Source organism: Calidris pugnax, unplaced genomic scaffold (assembly GCF_001431845.1).
Source record: "Calidris pugnax isolate Ruff unplaced genomic scaffold, ASM143184v1 scaffold60, whole genome shotgun sequence".
NCBI classification, from domain to species: Eukaryota; Metazoa; Chordata; class Aves; order Charadriiformes; family Scolopacidae; genus Calidris; species Calidris pugnax.
In genome coordinates, this window is record NW_015090831.1 from 2,628,040 (window position 1) to 2,648,104 (window position 20,065).

General features: G+C 37.1%; 1 protein-coding gene across 1 annotated transcript in view; it reads right to left on the reverse strand.

Moving 5' to 3' along the window:
* ARHGAP15 (Rho GTPase activating protein 15) overlaps positions 1-20,065 on the reverse strand; it is a 379,872-nt gene that overhangs the window by 143,622 nt on the left and 216,185 nt on the right. The window contains exon 9 of the mRNA XM_014941116.1: positions 1,539-1,661. Coding sequence (XP_014796602.1) covers positions 1,539-1,661 — 123 coding nt within the window. The remainder of the gene's footprint in view (positions 1-1,538; positions 1,662-20,065) is intronic.

A 20,065-nucleotide genomic window follows, 5' to 3' on the forward strand; every position in this document is an offset into this window, starting at 1 on the left:
CAAGAGCTCAATGCAACTGTAGCCAAGACCAAATGCATCTGGCTTTCCTAGAGAGATATATTAGAGGATGGCTTTGAGTTATGCTAATGAATCTGGATTTGTTAGCAGGGATCACATCTGATCCCTATGTAACACCGCAGGAGATTCATCAGCCACACTTTATTAAAACTAAAAAAAAACCCCTTAAATCCAGAAATTAAAAGACTATAAATTACAACTCTATTACTGTAATAACTGAAACAAACTAATATGATGCATTCAAATCCCACCCTTAACCCACAGAGTACTTCAAAGAAGCAAAACCCTTGAACGTATTGAAATCAGACAGTATGAATGCATAAGGACAGAACCTGAAAGTTTGGTGTGTGAGTGTGCACACCTCACACATATATTTATGTATAAATGACTTTTTTTTTAAGTTTCTATGGCAGTTAGAAGCAGAAGCCCATCACTAAAGCACGTCATGATTCCATATAATGAAGACTTCCTTACAGTAAGCAACTCCACACTGAACATTTCTGCAAGTATCCAAACCATAAGAACTTAATTCATAAAATCTTCTCCTTCTCTCCAGACAGGGCCCCAGCTGGTGTTTAACCCTTGTGGCTGCTGTAGCTTTTGCTGGCTGGGGTCAATCTCTTGGCTCAAGACAGACAAGTTTAATACACACTAGCAACACCCCTTGCCATTTTTGACACACCACTGGAAAACTCACACTCCAGAGATTGACAGGGGCTGCTGGCAAAGTGCCTCTTTCTAGTCAATTTGCATGTGCAGTTGTGGGTTTCACACATAATAATTTGGGAGTGCGTAAATTTTTAAAGCATTATTCCAGACAATATTTGAAAACATGGCTTTGCTTGATTATTAGTGGTCAGAAAGCTACTGCCTTCAAGTTAACTACCAGCTTCTTAGCAAAACTCTTGCTCCTTGGATAAACTAACAAGCACGTTTTATCAAAGAGACATTTTTTTAAGGATATGTGAAAGTGATGGCTGACAAACTCAGCAAGAAATTGGAGCAGAAAAAAATCATGGGTTCAAAGCACTTATTATTCCCTGGCACGTATTTTAAATTGTTAAAAATGTATTTTGTTGGTGAGTTAGAAAAGCAATGGGAGAAGACAGCAGAAAGTATTCCAACCTCCCCTAGAAAAAAAATTAGTCAGCACAGCATCTGAAGTTCCTCTTTCAAATTCTAAGCTATAAAACTGTAACAACATTCTTTTCTTAAAAAGAAATGAAGTTTTGCAGCATATTGATTTTCAATGTGTATGGTGAGTGCCTGTGTGAAGTGCAGGGGCTTCTTCCACATTCACACCAAGGCAGAAAAATTGAAGTAATCAGATTTCACAGAGATATATGTAACAATATGTTGATTTTTTTCTTTGTAGTTCAGCAGTGTAAGTTTTACAAGATACAACAAAAGTATATCTAAGAAGTATTTATTCAAAGCACTTACTCATTTCACTGAGAATGAAAAATTCACTTGTGGATTTTTACTTTTTACTCCAAAAAAGTATGTAAGACTGAACACACCTTTAATAAGTCCCTTGTCTTGCAACGTTTTCAAGGAGGGTCTTCGGGAGATGAACTTCTTTAATCTGCTTTTCACTCGGTTTCTGTCATTTGTGTCAGAGGCACTGTAGTTCAGTCTGAAAACTAAAGAAAATCAAAAGAAAAAGCTTCAGTGAAATGTTATTTTTAAACCAAAAGTAGTTTGCTCAAATATCCTTCAAAAATGAGGGCCATAGCCTCCCTAGTAAAATCATGCGGTAGGTCGGGAGTGTAGCTGGTTGGATGGTACAAAACATCTGATTAATACTCTTGTGAATAAACACGATGAGTTCACTCTGCTGGTTATTCACAGACTTGTATTATTTATTGCCCGTAAGTATTTGGATGGCGACCAGTTTACTCATGAAATGTTCACGAATCCCACAAGTTTCACATGGATGATTTTCCAACCGAAACTCTGGACTCAAAGTGTGCTATGCACGATTAGCTCTACACTACTTGTTATGAGAAAGGATGGATGGTTACACCACTAGTGAAGGACTGAATTCTCTTGCCAAGATGGATTAAGCGTTATATATATATTTAATGCAGTTATAGAAAACATGGCTACATGCCATGAAATGTGTGCAAGATGCATTAATTTATGGAAAGAAAAGTATTCCCGTCCTAATGATTATATTTTATTATATTTAGGCATTTACCAAACTGAGAAACATTTTGAGCTCAATTTATTCCTGCTCTGTGTCAAAAAGACATAGAACCCAGATGCAGAAAATCCCCTGGAGGAAGTTTCAAAGGCATAAATTTAACTTTTTCTCTGCTGAGGTGCTTACAGGGCACCACCATAGCTATCAAAATAGGCTGTTTTAGTAGGAAGGAGAAACTCAGCATGCTCCAGAAACAGCAGCGATACCATGGGAAGACCTTCTCCAAAGGTTTCCCCAAACAAGCAGATTTCTAAAGCTTTCTAACAAATTACCTGAGTCTCACCTTCCTTGAACAATCCTTGTCCTGAGTCCTGGGCTCTCTCAGCCTATTCATTCCCCAAACACTGATCAGGCTAATGGGGCAGCCAGAGGTGCTTTCCTTGATAAGGACCTCCAGCTGAGAGAGGGGTGGTCTCTGCTTTCTGAGGAAAGAATAGCTTTCCATCTTCTCTTGAAAGTAATCAATCACTCACTCACTCAATCAATCAATCAGTCAATCAATCAGTCCACCAAAACACAGTATTCTTCACAAGCTGAACTTAAGGAGCTGGTCCATTGTCCCTTCAACAGGATTTTTAAATAGCACCCTGGGTAATTTAGCTGGGGTTACAGAGACACTCCCTAATCTCCTCATCCCGTTTGAAACTCTCCTATAAAGCAGTGATCTTAACAGAGGATCCAAGGGAAGAGAAAGAGAGCAAAAATAAAATTATGATCAATATTATTGGGATATTTTGTAGCAAGAAGTTTTGCATAAGTTATAAACAGAACCAGAATGTTTAAAGGTGCACAATTATAAAACAATGGCAAGCTAAAATAACTGGTTAAGCAACAGTAACAACCCTGGAATATTGTGGTTTACATTACAAATCCGATTTTAACAGCCAAACTTATAAAATGGTTTACGCTTTGCTGTTGTCAAGGGAGAAAAACTTGCCAAATTGTTCATTTTAAGTAAATAGAACATAGCCAATTAAGGAAAGCAATATTTAAACACATGCCTGCGATGATCAGAGCATAGTTTGCTTCTGATTTCACTACTGATTTTAACAGAAGAGTGCTCCATTTTCCCACAGCACTAAAATGACCCCACACATACTTCCACAAACTAGTAATCACACAGGACAAATAAAAGGACACTTTACTGGAAAATACACAGCTTGGTACAATAATCCATCACTTATGAAAAATAGAATTCACATTTTTTAATGGTAGCATTCTTGGAGTGATGTATCATAGAATATAAAGATTAGCATTCAATTGATGGTTGGTGCTTTTTTAACATTATAGTGGAGGACTTTTTGTTCGAAATTGAGCAATCCTTGGCAGGGACAAGCTAAAATTCCAAGTCACTTGGCTGTGCTATAAAAAGAACAACAAATGGATGTTTCTAATTCTGCATCTTAATGGTACTTTGAAACAGTGAAGTGAATTGTATTTAGTTTGGGGACTCTCTTGTTGCTTAGGGTCATTCTGTCCATAGGAATTCATATTTAGGTTTGTTTTTTCCTGACTTAAAGTGAAGGTTCCCCAGCGCAAATGATGCAGGAGGGAAAACATTTCTTAAGTCACTTAAGATGCCACATTTCCCTTCCTGCAGGACTCTGAAGTGTTTTATGCCCACTTGAACTACACGCTTAGCTCTGAGCGTACACCAGATTTTATAAGATAGTCTAAGTGAAGTGAATGCAGTCATACTGTAAATGGTAGGGATAAGAGATCTATGACTTGACACCAGGGTAAGGATCCCACTGTTTAGAAAGTTGCATTAACTCAGCTGAAAGTTTTATACCTGAAACAGCAATTATGGTGTTAAAACTACATCTAGAGGTAGGAATAATTATTGTCATGGATACTTTTGTATGTTCATATTGAACTGTAAAGCACATAGTTAAAAACAGCAGCAAAGATAATTTTTATGAACTTCTTGTTTTATTCTATTAAACATGTGTGAGTCACCAGAGGGAAACTCCAAGCCTCCCAGAAATTCAAGGGTTTAGATAGCATGTTCCAAAACCAAGCTTAGCCAGAAATATTCTTGTTGGGATTTCATTTAGAAATATTCATTATTTTGCCAAACCATTCTTCTCGCGATATCCCCACATTAAAATGACTTTTCTATTACATTTGGAAATACAAAGAGGATCAAATGTTACTTCCTTGAGAAAAAAAAAATAGTTATAAAACTCAAAAACCACAATAAATATTTTTTGGAGAACCTTCCTTTTCAAATTTAAGGTTCTGGATTTGGCCAGAAGAATCCTCCATGAAAGAGAGCCAGTAAACTTCAAACAACATAAAAAAAGTTGAAAGCAGTTCCATATAGACGTAAAATAGGATATTTAAGGATCTAAGTATAAAATAGGAAATACACCCTGTTGCTTGTTCTACTTATGCCCCCTGGCATAAACTGCATAGGTGTATCATTTGATTCATTGTACTGAATAAACTTGTGTCCTCAGTTTCTGAAGCTACTCGCGCTGACATATCCACACAAATGCTTCAAAACCAGCACAGAAAGATAATTTCCCTACCCTTGCAGGGATTTTTCAAGTAAGTATTTCTTGTATTTCACTAAGAACTCCTGACACAGAAAAAGGAGACATATGCTTGCTCTTCTTGGGCTTTTTAGAACACTTGTAGAGAGGAACCCAACAGAGTCCAATATTATGTTAAATTTATCCTGCTAGTGCAAGTGGGTGCAAGGACACTTCAATCCAGCAGCAAAAAAACCCACCTGGATACTGACTGGCTTTCATGTCTGGCTGGAAATAAAGTTGGACCCTCAGATCTAGAAAAGCATTTCTGATAACTATGGTCCCTTTATTCAGTCTCTATTTATTCCACAGGTGTGAAAGGTATGAACGGAAAAATGAAAAAAAAATGGCAAGATCTTTTCCTCAGACAATTTGTTCTAGAATTAAGCTATATTAAATCACACTAGCTTATCACATTAAGGAAATGAAGTACAGATTGGATACAAAAAGAAAATAGTATAAACACTTCCTTGGGCATAAAAGAAAGAACATATCTTTGGCCCCTAATGTTAACAAAACTGTATTAACATCGGCTGAATTAGAAAGGATAGCTATTGAATAAACTCTTCACAAAAAAATTGCACCAAGAAAAAGCTGACCTGTCTTTTTTTAGACCTACACAAATCCTCTGAATACTTACTCAATGTCACAACTTCAGCCTTAATATTCCTAATAACATATAAAACCTAGAAGTATCATGCAAAACCACAAAATAAAGTCTGTACAAGAGCTTTTACACAAGATAGGTGGAACTAAAAGAATTAATTCATTATCTCCAAATGAAACAGTTCTACAGAAATAGTACCATCAGAGTCAATGGAAGTTTTAAGATATATAGATGAAGAATTGCTTTCTATAATTTAATGCTCTAAACTGTATATATGATGCAATGAGAGCAAACATATTATAATTTAAGCAGGATTAAGCAGTGGCTAACATATTTGCAAGGTGAAAGTACAAAAGCCTTTCTCCAGGGTTTTGGCATGGCCACAAGTAAAAGAACCAGGAAAGGCTCTACCATTTTCAGGGCAAGGATAAAAATCGTTATATGATTACTTTCTGTGAATTCACTCGTGTACCTAGACAATATATTTCTAGCAGACTGCTTTTCGTGGGTGTGATGTTCTGGGCAGAGCCTGAATGATTCAGAAAGTAAAATGTTTTAATGTGTTCTAAACAACTCCATATTTTATTGGAAAGGTTTTGTAACTCCATATAACATGATCTCACATTCCTTCCAGTGACTTTTATTTCACTCTTAATTTACAAAACATTTATACATAATCCCAAGGGTTTACCTATGATTAATTCCTGCCAGGTTCAGTATATCTGAACACTTCTAATGTGTTGAAAGCATTGGTTTTTGAAGAACTATCCATTAATGACTTTCTGAACTGTGACAATGGATATTGACAGTGCTTGTCAGACTAAAGCACTATTGATTGTCTCACATCATGTGTATAGCAAAACCAATTTCTTCCAAGTACTTCTTCCTAACTGCAATATATTATAATGGTGCCTATCTGTTTATTATAACACCCAAAATTATCATATGTAATTCCTCTGGATGGGAAGGGCTCATACAGAATGAAGAACAGCAGTGCAAGTAGATATGGCACTAAGAGATTCAAATAGCTTTACATCAGTACCTTCTCCTCCATTAGTCTTGTTCTGCAGGAAAAACCCCACAACTAGTCTGGACCCTGCAAATTTTTTTTTAACATTCTTGAGGACTTCAACATTTCGGGAAGTTCTTAGAAATGGAGATGACTTGTATAATGCTGACCCATAAACTGAGATTTAATAGTCCTTAACCAAAGGAACAAGGACAAGCTTTACCATTCATAATACAGAATATACCGATCAAAATCCTAGCAGCAACTTTCTTGAAATACGTATGAACAGGTCCATGGACTTAACTGTGATCTCTGATGTCTTAAATTAACCATTTTCTTAAATGCTTTACAGATTCATACCCAGAGTCCTCAGCAGCATCTTGCAGGACTGACTCAAAGCTGAGATGGCAAAAAGGGAGGTAGAAGTAGGTCTCTGTGACTTTGGATAATGAATGTGCCAGTCTAACAGCAGAACTATCACATATGTGTGAAAATATTAATTTAAAGGAATTAATTAGTTAATTAATTAATTTCAAGTAATGGGAAAGCTTAATTGTCAAGTGTCTTATCCTCCTGAAGAAATATATCTTAACATGCAGAGGAGTATGACTACGCCTACATTCCGGAAGATGCTGTAATTTAAGAATATATAATGACTCATGACTTTTAAGTTTTACTAGATTTCATTGGAACTCGGGATTCAACATTTTTCTCAGATTATTTTGGCCTGCAGCAGATGTGAAACCGCTGACAGACATTTAAGGAGCGAGCAACGCGCATTATTGCTTGTATAAATGGTCAGTTTTTCAACCAGCACCTAAGTTCTGAGAGTAAAAGAAATTAGTTCCTGCCTCCTTCCTTTTCTTTGTGATGCTCTGAGATGGAGTCAATAAAGCCTGGTCACTAAGGATAAAGAATTCACTTCACCTGCTTTATTGAGCTAAAGGCTTTTATCAGTCATCCTTTTTCATCCCTTAGTGAAATTCCTGGGCAGGTCTCATGTGTTATCCCCACACTATAATTACTGTATCTTTTTTGTAAGAGTAAAATGAGAGGCAGGCACATGGTTTGCTTAAAGGCACTACACAAATGATTGGTGGGGAAAATGAAGGAATCAGGCATTACCTCTAATCCCTATGTTTATGATAAGCTTTAAAAGTACAGATTTTGTAACTACAGAGCATAGACCCAAGAGCTGCAGCACCAGGTGACAGAATGGGTATCGCCGGCCAGGAGATGCTGGGAAGATTTTCTTCACATGGGCATCAAGGCACCTGAAATCATTGAGGTTTGTGATCTTAAAATAGATATTTGCCACATTTAAAACGTGTATCTGCATTTAAAAATGTTTATGAAGCAAGCTCAGAAATAAACAATAGGAAAAAGAAAACAGTGATTATATAGCACAAATAACTTTTCTGTAATATGACAGTCTAACAACTTAAGTGCTCAGTAGTGTCATTAGACTTTGTGAAATTTGTGTGCATTAGCGGTAAAGATTCAATAAAATGACTGTATAATTCATATTTTGCATCAGGCTTTTATCCATATAAACTTTTAAAACATATTGTCCCCCACTAATAATAAATGGAAATAAATAAATAGTGTGTTAAATACCACTATACGCTTACTTTGTGAAACAAACTGGCGCTCTCCACACACCCCTCACCACTTTTTTTAGTGGTATTTGTACCATAAATATTTAGAAAAGTAAAGCAATATTTCTGAGTATGTATGGGATTTATAAAGGGAGATCATACCAAACTAACCTGTTATCCTTCTTTAATAAAATAAATAGGTCTTTTTTAGAAAAGGAAAGTGCAATAGATGAAATCTATCAGGACTTCTGCATTGATATGATGCCAAATGGGAAATTATTAGTTAAACTAATAAAGATCTAGAGAATTAAAACAATAACCTTGAAGTGACTAAATAAGGTATTAAAATGAACTGTGTTGAAAGGAGAACTACTGTATTGAAGGAAAGTTACCAGTGCAAGTCCTTATCTATTCTTGGAACTGATCTTTGTGTTTTCATTAATAACTTCAACAGAAATAGTAGGAGCATTCAAAATACTTGTTGGTGACTCAAGGCTGGGAAACATCATCAGTTGAGACAAGAATCGGTATATCAGAGAAAAATCTTACTGACTTAGAGACTGGAAGCTGGAGAAACCAAATTAGACCTAATACTACACAATGCATGGTCAGAGAAGGATTAATATAAAATATTTCTCTCTTATGAGTGTGCAACCTTGGACTCTCATGTGGAAGATGGGGCTTCATGCCAGAAAAGGTGCAGGAGGTGGCCGTGAGAAGTACCAGGAGAACTACTCAGGGCTGATGAGCTTTCAAAAGCAGACGGGGAGGTTGGCACGTTTGGCCAGCCAGAAAATGGCTGAGAAATGCTGTGATTGTTCTCTACGAATTTGCTGGTGGGGGTGGGAAAAGGAGCAGGAGAGGAGAAGAGGACAGCAGGGAGGGAGAAGAGCTGTTTAAACTGAAGAACAATGCTGGCACAAGAATAAATGAGTATAAACTGGCCATAATATGAAGTTCTAAAACACCCTTTCAAAGAAGTCGTGGTGGCAAATAAAACTAAAAGAATTTAAGATGAAGCTTAATAAATTTATGAAAGGGGACACAGAACATGGTACCTTGTGACAGGAGGGACTGGACTAGATCACCCAGGACATGCCAAGCCTTTCTTTCCACAATTTTTTTGGTATTGTCACAATATTAGAAATACACACTTAACTTGAATATAAAAAACCACAATGCCAGAAATCAATGAGTTCATTTTATTCATACAGTATGACCAGTTTATGTTCATCTAATGTAAAACATGTGGGACTTGGATGAAATCTGCTGCAGTACACAAAGTCAGACTATTCAGGCTCTCAGAAGAGAGAGTACAGCTTGCTTGGGAAGGGGAAACTGGTCTCTCAGAGTCTGTGTCAGGGTTTAGGACTCCTGACACAGACTCTTTGCAAAAAGCTGCAGGTTTTTATCCCCCTTGCACTAAGGAGGGCAGTTATGTATGAGCACAGATCATTGAGGACTCATCTGACCTCGAGCCTCCTTCAGTAGCTGCTTTCTGTGAATCTGCAGGTAAAGAGTGACCAGGTGAATGTGGGCAAAAATCAGGAGTGCAAAGGAGATGCTCTTTTGCATTTGAGGTAGTTCTCTCCTTTAGAGAGGGTTGGCAAAGTTCCTAGGAAAATAATAACTTGGCTGGTCTAACACATGGGAGTTGAAGAGTCATCTGACCTCGAGCCTCCTTCAGTAGCTGCTTTCTGTGAATCTGCAGGTAAAGAGTGACCAGGTGAATGTGGGCAAAAATCAGGAGTGCAAAGGAGATGCTCTTTTGCATTTGAGGTAGTTCTCTCCTTTAGAGAGGGTTGGCAAAGTTCCTAGGAAAATAATAACTTGGCTGGTCTAACACATGGGAGTTGAAGAGTGTCCCTGCCCTTCACTACCTGGGTGACTCAGCGTTGCCCTGTTCCAGTTTTTTCCACCATACAGTCTCATCCCACTCATATAAAACATGACGGTTATAGAGGGAAAAAATGGCAATATTTGAATTAATGACTTTTGAAGTTGACATATATAACAAGGGTTGGCAAAATTCCCAGGAATTTTGGCTGGTCTAACACATGGGAGTTGAAGAGTGTCCCTGCCCTTCACTACCTGGGTGACTCAGCGCTGCCCTGTTCCAGTTTTTTCCACCATACAGTCTCATCCCACTCATATAAAACATGACGGTTATAGAGGGAAAAAATGGCAATATTTGAATTAATGACTTTTGAAGTTGACATATATAATAGAAAAATATTACTTAAGCAGACTTCCCAAAAGAAAACAAACATGCAATTAAGTTTGAAGAGGACAGAGCAAGGAACTGAAGACTAGCTGCAGATCCAGTTGAACAAGTAATTTACAAGTAATGCATTCATGGTTTTTTAGAATATGGAATTCTATTTGTTTTCTTCTGTTGTGGAACATATGTCAACTACTTTAAAGTCTTCATGCTCACCTCCTGACTGAGTTAGTGTAAAAAAACCCTTTTCAACCTTTTGCAAATAATATGAATAGTCGCCACTTACATAAAATTGCTCAGACAAAAGGACAAGAAAATTATATGGTTCCTTTTTCTACCAGGAGCAACCGATAGACTGTTATGCCAAAAGAAAACACTTCTGAGTGGCTGGGTACTGCCGGCCATGGGTGCACTTTTAACTTCAAAACCTACATATAATTCTGCCTTATGCTTTGGAAAACAAACTAATTATCTGTTGAGAACAAGGGAGACTTGGCATTGCTGTATTTATATCACCCTTGTTAAGAGTCATACAAATGATTCATATATTTAAATTTAGACCTGCGCTTGGATACCTTGTTGAATCTTTTATTCAGATCCAATCTTATGGGATCTTTCCAGAAAGAATATAATACCAAAGAATTTACTTCTTATTAAGATTCCTACCAATTATATTTTGTACTCCTAAATTTAAAAAGTAAATTGTTTTAAAATTTAATTATATTTCCATTGCGCTCAGCCTCCAATTATATTCATAACCTTGTATTTTTTGACTCATGATGAACTTCTAATGCTTCTCATACAATAAAGGATATAATTAATTCTTAGTGCATAAGTTATGAAAACCAACATGTTAAATTGTTTATTTCCAATGAGAAACAGTAGTGGTATTTATCTGTATATTTGCTGTTTCAAACCACAAGGTCCACATTTTTTTCTCTTAATACAGCAAGTTTAGTACTTTCCAGTGAATGTAGATGTGATATTTTATGAAGGAGAAAGGCACACCCATTATCTTTAAAGTAATCAAAAAATATCTAGCCAAAGATCTGAAATCCATTTGCTGTACTCTGTTTATATGTCAGCTCTACTTTATCAAATTATCTCTACCTCGATTAAATCATTACAGTAAGTATAACTGGACAAACGATCATCCATGAGCTCATTTTTATAAAGAATAAGCCAATGGATTTAAGAACCGTTTTTACTTCTTACCTTAAGTGAAAATTCTGGTAAGAATCTCAAACATCGATATTCACATAAACATAAACCTTAGACAAAGAGACCTGTAGTGCCATCAACTTCATTTTGCATTTCTACGTAAATGATTTCAATTTGCTAAAACCCTATTGATTTTCAGACTTTTCAGCAGTTACAGCTCTTTGCTTACAAGGTAGTGTCAGAGTTACACTGTGAGGACACAGGAAAGACTTTCACTAAGGTTCCTTTAGGATCTGCCTAAAACAAACGTATAAACATGAAGCAGAATAAATGCAGGCTTTGTATGAGCCTACCCTACAGAGACTGTCAGTGGGAGAAGGTGCCTTGTGACATATGCAATGGGTCAGCCTCTGTTTTGGGTTGAGGTAATGTAATTACAGGAGGAAAAGGAAAGCCTAGAATGAAGTTGATGGTATATTTTGCCATGTATTATAATCATCTATGTTGTAAATTTGACTGCTTACCTGAAAGCGCTGACTCCAGTGTGTTTCTTAAGTAAGGTGTGGGTTTTTTTAGCATTGAATTTATCAGAAAGTGGTCTTCTAATAAAGATCAGGCCGTACAGTTGAGTTGTCTAAGAAGAGATAGAAACTATAAATTGCTCTCTCTCTTCCTTGTGCTACCAAACACAGCTGTGGCCAAGTTGCAAGGTGGTCTGGAAACATCTCTTCTGGCTTTCTACAGCACCCACCCACTCTCCCTATAATCTGATGGTGACCCCTTCTTCATCAGTGGGAGAAGGTGCCTTGTGAGATATGCAATGGGTCAGCCTCTTTTTTGGGTTGAGATAGTGTAATTACAGGAGGAAAAGGAGAGCCTAGAATGAAGTTGATGGTATATTTTGCCATGTATTATAATCATCTATGTTGTAAATTTGACTGCTTACCTGAAAGCGCTGACTCCAGTGTGTTTCTTAAGTAAGGTGTGGGGTTTTTTAGCATTGAATTTATCGGAGAGTGGTCTTCTAATAAAGATCAGGCCATACAGTTGAGTTGTCTAAAAAGAGATAGAAACTATACATTGCTCTCTCTCTTCCTTGTGCTACCAAACACAGCTTTGGCCAAGTTGGAAGCTGGTCTGGAAACATCTCTTCTGGCTTTCTACAGCATCCACCCACTCTCCCTACAATCTGATGGTCACCCCTTCTTGTCACAGAGGCAGCATGAGGGCAAGATCTGGGTCGGTACAGTTAAGATGATATGAGTCCAAAGAGGACACAAATACGTGTCACCTGAAGGTATGAATAACTGGGACCTCAGAAATGAGTGTGGCCCACACTGCTAGTGAAGCAAGTTTGCTGCAACAGGTAATTGGGACCCCAAGTCCACCTGGTCCTTGCATAAGGGGAGGGGAAGACCTCTAGAGACACCACAGGGCATGTGGTGACATTTAGTACTTCATCCAGTCTCCAGAACAGCTGCACTGGAACAAGCTGCTTGAGCAGGCAAATAATTATTATATATCACAATATTTTTCTCAAATAAAATCAGACCAGTCACCTCAACAACTTTGAGACACTTCGATCAGCTACATGTGGGGTTTCCATGGGTGCACTGACCCTGTGTTTGACCAGCCATGGTTAAAACTCAGACAAAATGTTAAAAAGATACAATAGAAGACTGTTTTAGCTTTAAAATTAATGTTCCAGCTGACAAACTGCACAGGGACTTAACCTACTTTAGAGCATATTTAATAGCATAATTTAGTCCCTAAAAAGAAAAGCAAAATAACTAATGATGGACAAATTTAGAGGTCAAATCTAGTTCAGATAAACATTCAAAAGTTCAGATGTTTAACCAAACCTTATCTTGTCCATGAAAAGCCTCGACTGAAGAGCTCAATCAAATATAAGCAAAGGACAGAAGATTGTGGAAACTTTTCCTTACAGAAGGAAAACTATTATCAGGAACCAGCACCTTATTGCAACACTCACGTGTTAAGCAGTTAAGCATCAAAGCAAAAGCAAAACATTTTCAGAAAACTGCTTCATGGAAGTAGTAATATTTGGATGAAATCCAATACAGAGCAAAGAAAATAATATTAAGGGGAAAGATAATACAAATGCAATTAGGCTATCAACCAATAAAACTTAATCTATCCTTGATAGTTGAAGCCTTCCAAGCTTAGAGAGAAAAAGGAAACCAGAGATCAGAGGACTCTGTCTTTTGAAGTCTTGCTGTCCAGATACTGGGGACCATTATCTAGCTGAGTATTTTAAAACCATTATGAATATTCTGTCACAGAATTAGAAAGTTTTATTATTACGAATGACCTGTAACTTGAGCGGGGACAGCTACAGCTGAATTCCAAGTAAACACTTATTTGGAAAAGGTGAATTCCACTAACTTACTTTTCTGGACTAAAACCCACAAAATAAAAGATTTGTTTTTAAAGAACATTTTCACTGTGGGTTATTAATAACGGAAAGTATAACTCTAATGGATCCTCTTCATCCTCACATTCACCAACTACCAATGATTTTTTTTTTTTAAAAAGTGTACCAGATGAGATGAGACCTCTGCTCTTCCCGGAGTCTTCTATTCTCTAGGCTGGAAAAATGATCTCAATAATCTTATGATAACATCGTATAACAATTCAGGTATTGCAGTGTTTTCATTATTTCTCCATTAATTTTTAGTGCTATGTTTTGATTTTCATTCAAGCACATCAACTGAAATACCATCATATGAAGAAAGGAAGGTAGGAGTATTATAGCACCTTAAAATAATCATCTTTCTTTGTACATAGACAGGTGAGATACTATACGTACATTTTTACATAATAATATACATAAAGATTTCTATTCTCCAGGCTGGACAAATGATCTCAATAATCTTATGATAACATCGTAAAACAATTCAGGTATTGCAGTGTTTTCATTATTTCTCCATTAATTTTTAGTGCCATGTTTTGATTTTCATTCAATCACATAAACTGAAATACCATCATATGAAGAAAGGAAGGTAGGAGTATTATAGCACCTTAAAATAATCATCTTTCTTTGTACATAGACAGGTGAGATACTATACGTACATTTTTACATAATAATATACATAAAGATTATTTTTGCAGGAGCAGAATTTCTAAATTTCTTGGAAACCATAGCAATGATACAAAGATTTTGATTTAAGTGAATGTATCTATAGCTCAGATAGAAAACAGTCAAAGAGTGATCATCACCTGCGTTATTTATTTTTTAGTCAACTTTCTGGTCCTTCCAGCTATCTCTTCCCAAGAGAAAGTCTAGGTGCTGTTCAGGAGGCAGTTTGCCCCAGAGGCTCCTCCCAAAAGGTATTATGGACAAGACAGCATCAAGTTTCTTTGCCTTTGCCATACTCTTTCCATTATTTCTTATCCCAGAAGGAATTTTACCTTCAAGCTTAATATTACATGTCTACACATCAGACACGTTCACCGCAATGTTTGAAAAGCACCAGGCTGGTGGGATGCATGTAAACACCAGTTCATATCAGACACACACACACACTAACAACACCAGGAATCGCAAGGTGACCAGAGAAGATCAGAGGAAAAGCTTTATCTGATTAGGACATAGCCAGTCTGTCCTAGAAAGAGTGAGCATGGAGCGATGTGGACGCAAGCCTCATGTTCCGGCACCTTGAGTGAAATCTTTTATTACAGATACCCACCAAGCTAAAGGTAAGTTGCTCTGTTTCTTATTTTTGTACCTTAGAGCCTGCTAAATGGAAAATGATGAAATCTGCATCTGGCTGCTCTCCTTTTCTGACCTGCTAACATCTGGCCACCTTCCCTTACATTTTAGGTCCTTGGACTGGAGTATAAACTTCTTCAGCAAAGTGATTATAAAATGTTGTGGTATTTTTTTTTATTTTATATATTTTTTAAAGTATAATAGCACTGGAGCATTTTAAATTGCTTTAATTTCATTTATTTAAAATGTGCCGTTTGAAAAGAATTGCTCAGTGATATAAGAATGCTACTTTTCTGTATAGATTGAACCCCTTAAAAATTAATTACAAAAACTGTTATCACATGTTGGAACCCATTTTATATGCTATAAAAAGGCTTAAGGCAGGCTTACTCTTTGGTTTTCATGGAGAATGCATTGGTTGCAAGAGATTAAAGAACAGCAGGATCTACACGTTCTGGTTGTTTACTTTTTATCTCTAAAAAAAGTGGCCACGAAACAGATAAGTTCAATCCCTGGGCTGTATCAGGTGAGCCATTTCCATATGGAAGAGTGAATTCCACTTCCCACGGCTGTGGGAAGACCTTGCCTTGAATATCCATGTGCAAGAAATACAGACTGAAACTGGGGCAGATTCAGAAAAGGGCTATTTGAGATGATTAGGAAAAAAAACCCAGCAGCCTATCATAGGAAAGACGACCACAAATCTTGGCTGGATTCTCCAAGTAGGAGAAGGAATACGTCTGCTGTCTGTAACTCTATTTGGGGTGGTACACCTGAGACAGAAAGAAACTGCTGGAAATAAAGAACTAGCTAAATACTGACACAAGAACACATTCGTGCCACAAGTCCATTTAGCCTGAAAATTAGAATGCTTTCAGCTTGAAAACTGAAGTTTTGGAACATTCTTCCAGCAGGAGCTGAGGGGCAAAAGCATTACTACTGAATTTCATTAATTATGAAAGGAATCAAATGAGGTAGTTGTTTTCAAGAACTGGGGAATTGATTCAATGCTACAAAAAGTCTGTCTGAGGCAGATAATGCTATGTTACACTTTTCAATAACAGTAACACAAGTGAATTCCTCTTGGGTGAAGCCTGGGCACACTTAAGACAATGGCCAATGGAATTAATTAAATGGAGCCAAATATCCTTGGTGGTGAGGGGAGCTGCTCATATGTCATAGCGTTCTCTTCAGCATCAATATTTAAAACCAGCTAGTTGGAAGCTTTTACTTAATTGAGAAACAATACAGCATTTAACCCTTCAGTGGTATTCCACCCTTTGGCTTTCAGAGGCAAGGGCTCTTTACCTGGCACATCAGCAGGCAGCTGGGGGAACAAATAGGAGACCCTGGAAAGCATGTTCACTTTTAAAGTGTTAATAAGCCCTATCCAGGAGAAAGTACTGTGCTTTCATCTATTAAGTTGGTCTTAAAATATTTGGGATTTCAGGTCATAATTTAAATTAAATGCATCCTCCAACCTGGAAGGTACAAACATTTAAATGATTTCACCATAGGGAAAAAGGTGAGTTTGGGCAGTAGGTGTTCCTATCTGGAGCCTGATTTACAGCCTCTCTAACTGAGCTTAATTTAGAATTTTATAACCTAAAAACCTCCTTATTTCTGTCACATTCCGCCCAAAGTACCAGGAGGATTGCATCTGGATTACTTATAAATAGTAGCAAAAACCTCAGAATACAGCATAGTCTGAGAGTCATTTTTCTGGCTACAAACTTGCAATCGGGGTAGTCATTTCAATAATAATTACCATGAGAGGCTTCAGAATTAGGCTCACAGGGCTGATGGAAAGCTGGGATGGCTCTTCCTTCCCAAAGACCAAAACCCAGCAAGTCCTTTTTGCTTGCTCTAATTCTGACCTCTCTGCAGGGGCAGTAGTCTTAAATATGTCCCACTGCATTGAAAATGCCTGGATGTATTTAGGTGTTATCAGTGGTCAGCCTGTATTCTTTCCCTGGGGAGGCAAAATATGGAGATCTACAATAATGGAGATATACTGACGACGCAGGTGATGGAGGGTCACGCAGATGTAACTGCCTGCACTGTATATTGTTTAAAACTATAAAAACCACAACATTTTGCATACTGTACATCAAACTTTAGTTTTACTTCCTAATGTAAACAAACATCTACGTAGTAAGGAATTAAGAGACTGCACCAAACCAGTGCATAGTTGGGCCTAAAAGCGATAAAGTCAGAATAAATATCTTTTCCTCACATCACAGGAGTTACCTCACTTTTAGTACATGGAAGGGGCACAACTGCTTGACTCCAATAACACCTAAAATGCTCATGACTTCTATGCCATTGCTTTCTCTACAGCAAACGTCTGCTTGAAACAACTGCTACCCATTTTCCCCAAAAGTTTCCTAAAACACTGTGTCGGTATGTGTAGTTCAGTAGGAAAAACCTTTGAATAATTGTGACTATCCAGTCCCTACTTGCCCCCATATCACATTTATCTTGAGTGCACATGTAGGAGTTTATTTTGTTAAGCAAAATATATGGTGTCTCTCTCTTCTTTGGAACAAAGAATAAAATACAGATTTGTAACCCTCTTTTTTTTTTTTTTTTTTTTTTTTTTTAACTTAAGTCCTTCAATAGTGTTTTGAACAAACCTAAAGAGATTTTAAGACAGACATTTTGTATTATAACATTCCCAAGGGTCGTATGTATGATCGTCTTTACTAAAGCTCCTTTCAGTCCCAGTTGAATAAATATGCATTTTATTTCACTAATCTTGAAACAACAGGAATAAAGTTTACCCAGGTCTTTTATACCTCAGAGAACAAAACAAATACTACAAACCTTTAGAGAGAAAGGATATACAAAAGGGCTTGAGGTGAATGTTTCAAAGCAAATACTCTTTAAACGATGTGCAAATTATTTCAGCACTTGAACATGATTTATGAAAGGGGATTAGTCCACTGAAACAAGAACCCAGTTTAAACTGTTGGGTTTCAAAGTCAAAGATGAGAAGCATTTGCTGGAAAAGGCAGAAGAAACCAGATAGTAATCTATAGTGAGGATTTCTGATTGATTTTCTTTAGCTAACTCAATCTTACATTAGCTATCACTGTCATTCATACTTAACTGTGGTGGGCAGTATAAAATACCTTCCTTTATGATATAATTCTCCATAAAAATGAAGTATGCAATAGTGATAATTAAGTAATAATGAGGTAATTAATAACTCAGTGACTAGCTCTCTATTTACTAGTATGCCCCATAAATGAGCACAAGGAATATGAAACAATTAAAGATTATCCAAGCTCAAACAGATAACTTTTCCAGAGAGTTGTGTGTCAGTGAGCAGACCAATGAGTCACAGGTCACATCTATAATAATACATTATATTATATTGTAATATTCCCACATACTCTTCACATAATGGGTAAGAGCTACTCTTAAGTACTATAAAAATGATCACTTTTATGTAATTGTAAAGATTAATAAGTGAGCTAACTTCTCATGGTTCTATAATGACCCTGCTGTTCTAGTAGGTAAAGGAAAATTTAATGATCCTGCTCAGATATGATTAATATCTAACTTTTTCCTGACTAAAAATCTGGACTTGGTTCAATAAAAATGAATTAAGTGAACATGCACTGATTTCCCTGCCAAACGTTTATATGGAAGTTGGTTATGCCCAATTTAAAAATATGCTTTTTCAACCCAAATAGTAAACTCTGGAAGGATTTTGGAAAGTGAAGTAGAAATAAAACAAAGAATTAAGGCAACGTTATATTATAATTGATGGAAATAGGACATTCAAATTCAGGAAAAATCAGCCAGTTGTGATTTTGGGTGCAATATAATCTGCTATTATCAGTGGAAGTGACACAATTTGTTTCTGAATTTGGCATGTTTTGTTTCCAAAAAATGCCATTATTACTTCTTCATTGCTGAATCAGTATTTTTCTAAGCTTTAAGAAAAGAGCATACCTATAGTTAATGACGCAGAGAAACATGAGAGTAAAAATATGTCTAAGCATAAGTTTAGTCCCTATAGCACAAATATGAAGGCTCCCAGTCTCCAGAAACAGCATGTTGCAATTTCTTTTTGTGGGCTTTCTTCTGTATCTGAAGCTGACTGCATTCCTGTTGATGCAATAAAGATAAATGCCACAAACATACAAGCTGTAGAGTGACAAAATTAACATTGCAGTGGGAAGCTGCATATTTGCATATAGTTTTAATTTTGCTTTCTGTTTTAATTGTTGTCACTGGTAATGCCGCACTAATATACACTACTGCTTTATATTTCTTGGTTTTATTAAAAGTAATAAAACTGACCTATACATAATGCTAACATTGTAATGTAATAATACTCCCTAAATAGCATCCATTTGGCTTTGAACTTCACATCTAACTAAAATAAATGGGCTGGGAAGGGGAAAGAATTCAGACCTCATCAGAGCTCACAAAGAAATGGAGTGATTTCCCACTTCTGCTGCTATAATTAGCCCCCTTATCACAGAAGTAACCCTACGTGGGTGAAGGACTCTGTTAGCTCCCACAAAACCCAGCCCTTGACAAGTTTGTCCCAGCCAGTAAAACCTCTCCCTACATCCCAATATACAGTCTCCCAACCTGCTACCGACCTCTTCACGTGTTAGAAGGGGAGAGAGAAAAATCACAGAGGCCCCTCTCTCAGCACCGTCTGTAATTAGGTGGCCTTTTTCTAGGAACTCTACACGATGCTTTCAACAAAATAAGTTTCTGGCTTTTTTTTCCCTGCTGCTATTACACAGCTGAAGTCGTGCAAATACATGTGTTTGTGCCCTCATAACTACCCCTTCCCTCCACATAGGAACAATAACCTCAGCAGCCCAGTGTTTGCCACAGAAATATCCAGTCACACGTGGTGGCAAACTCTAAACCCTCGAGCAAGCCCTTGGACTTCCCTTAGCCAGGAAAGGAGAAGGCACCACACGGAGCCAGAAAGGGTTAAAGA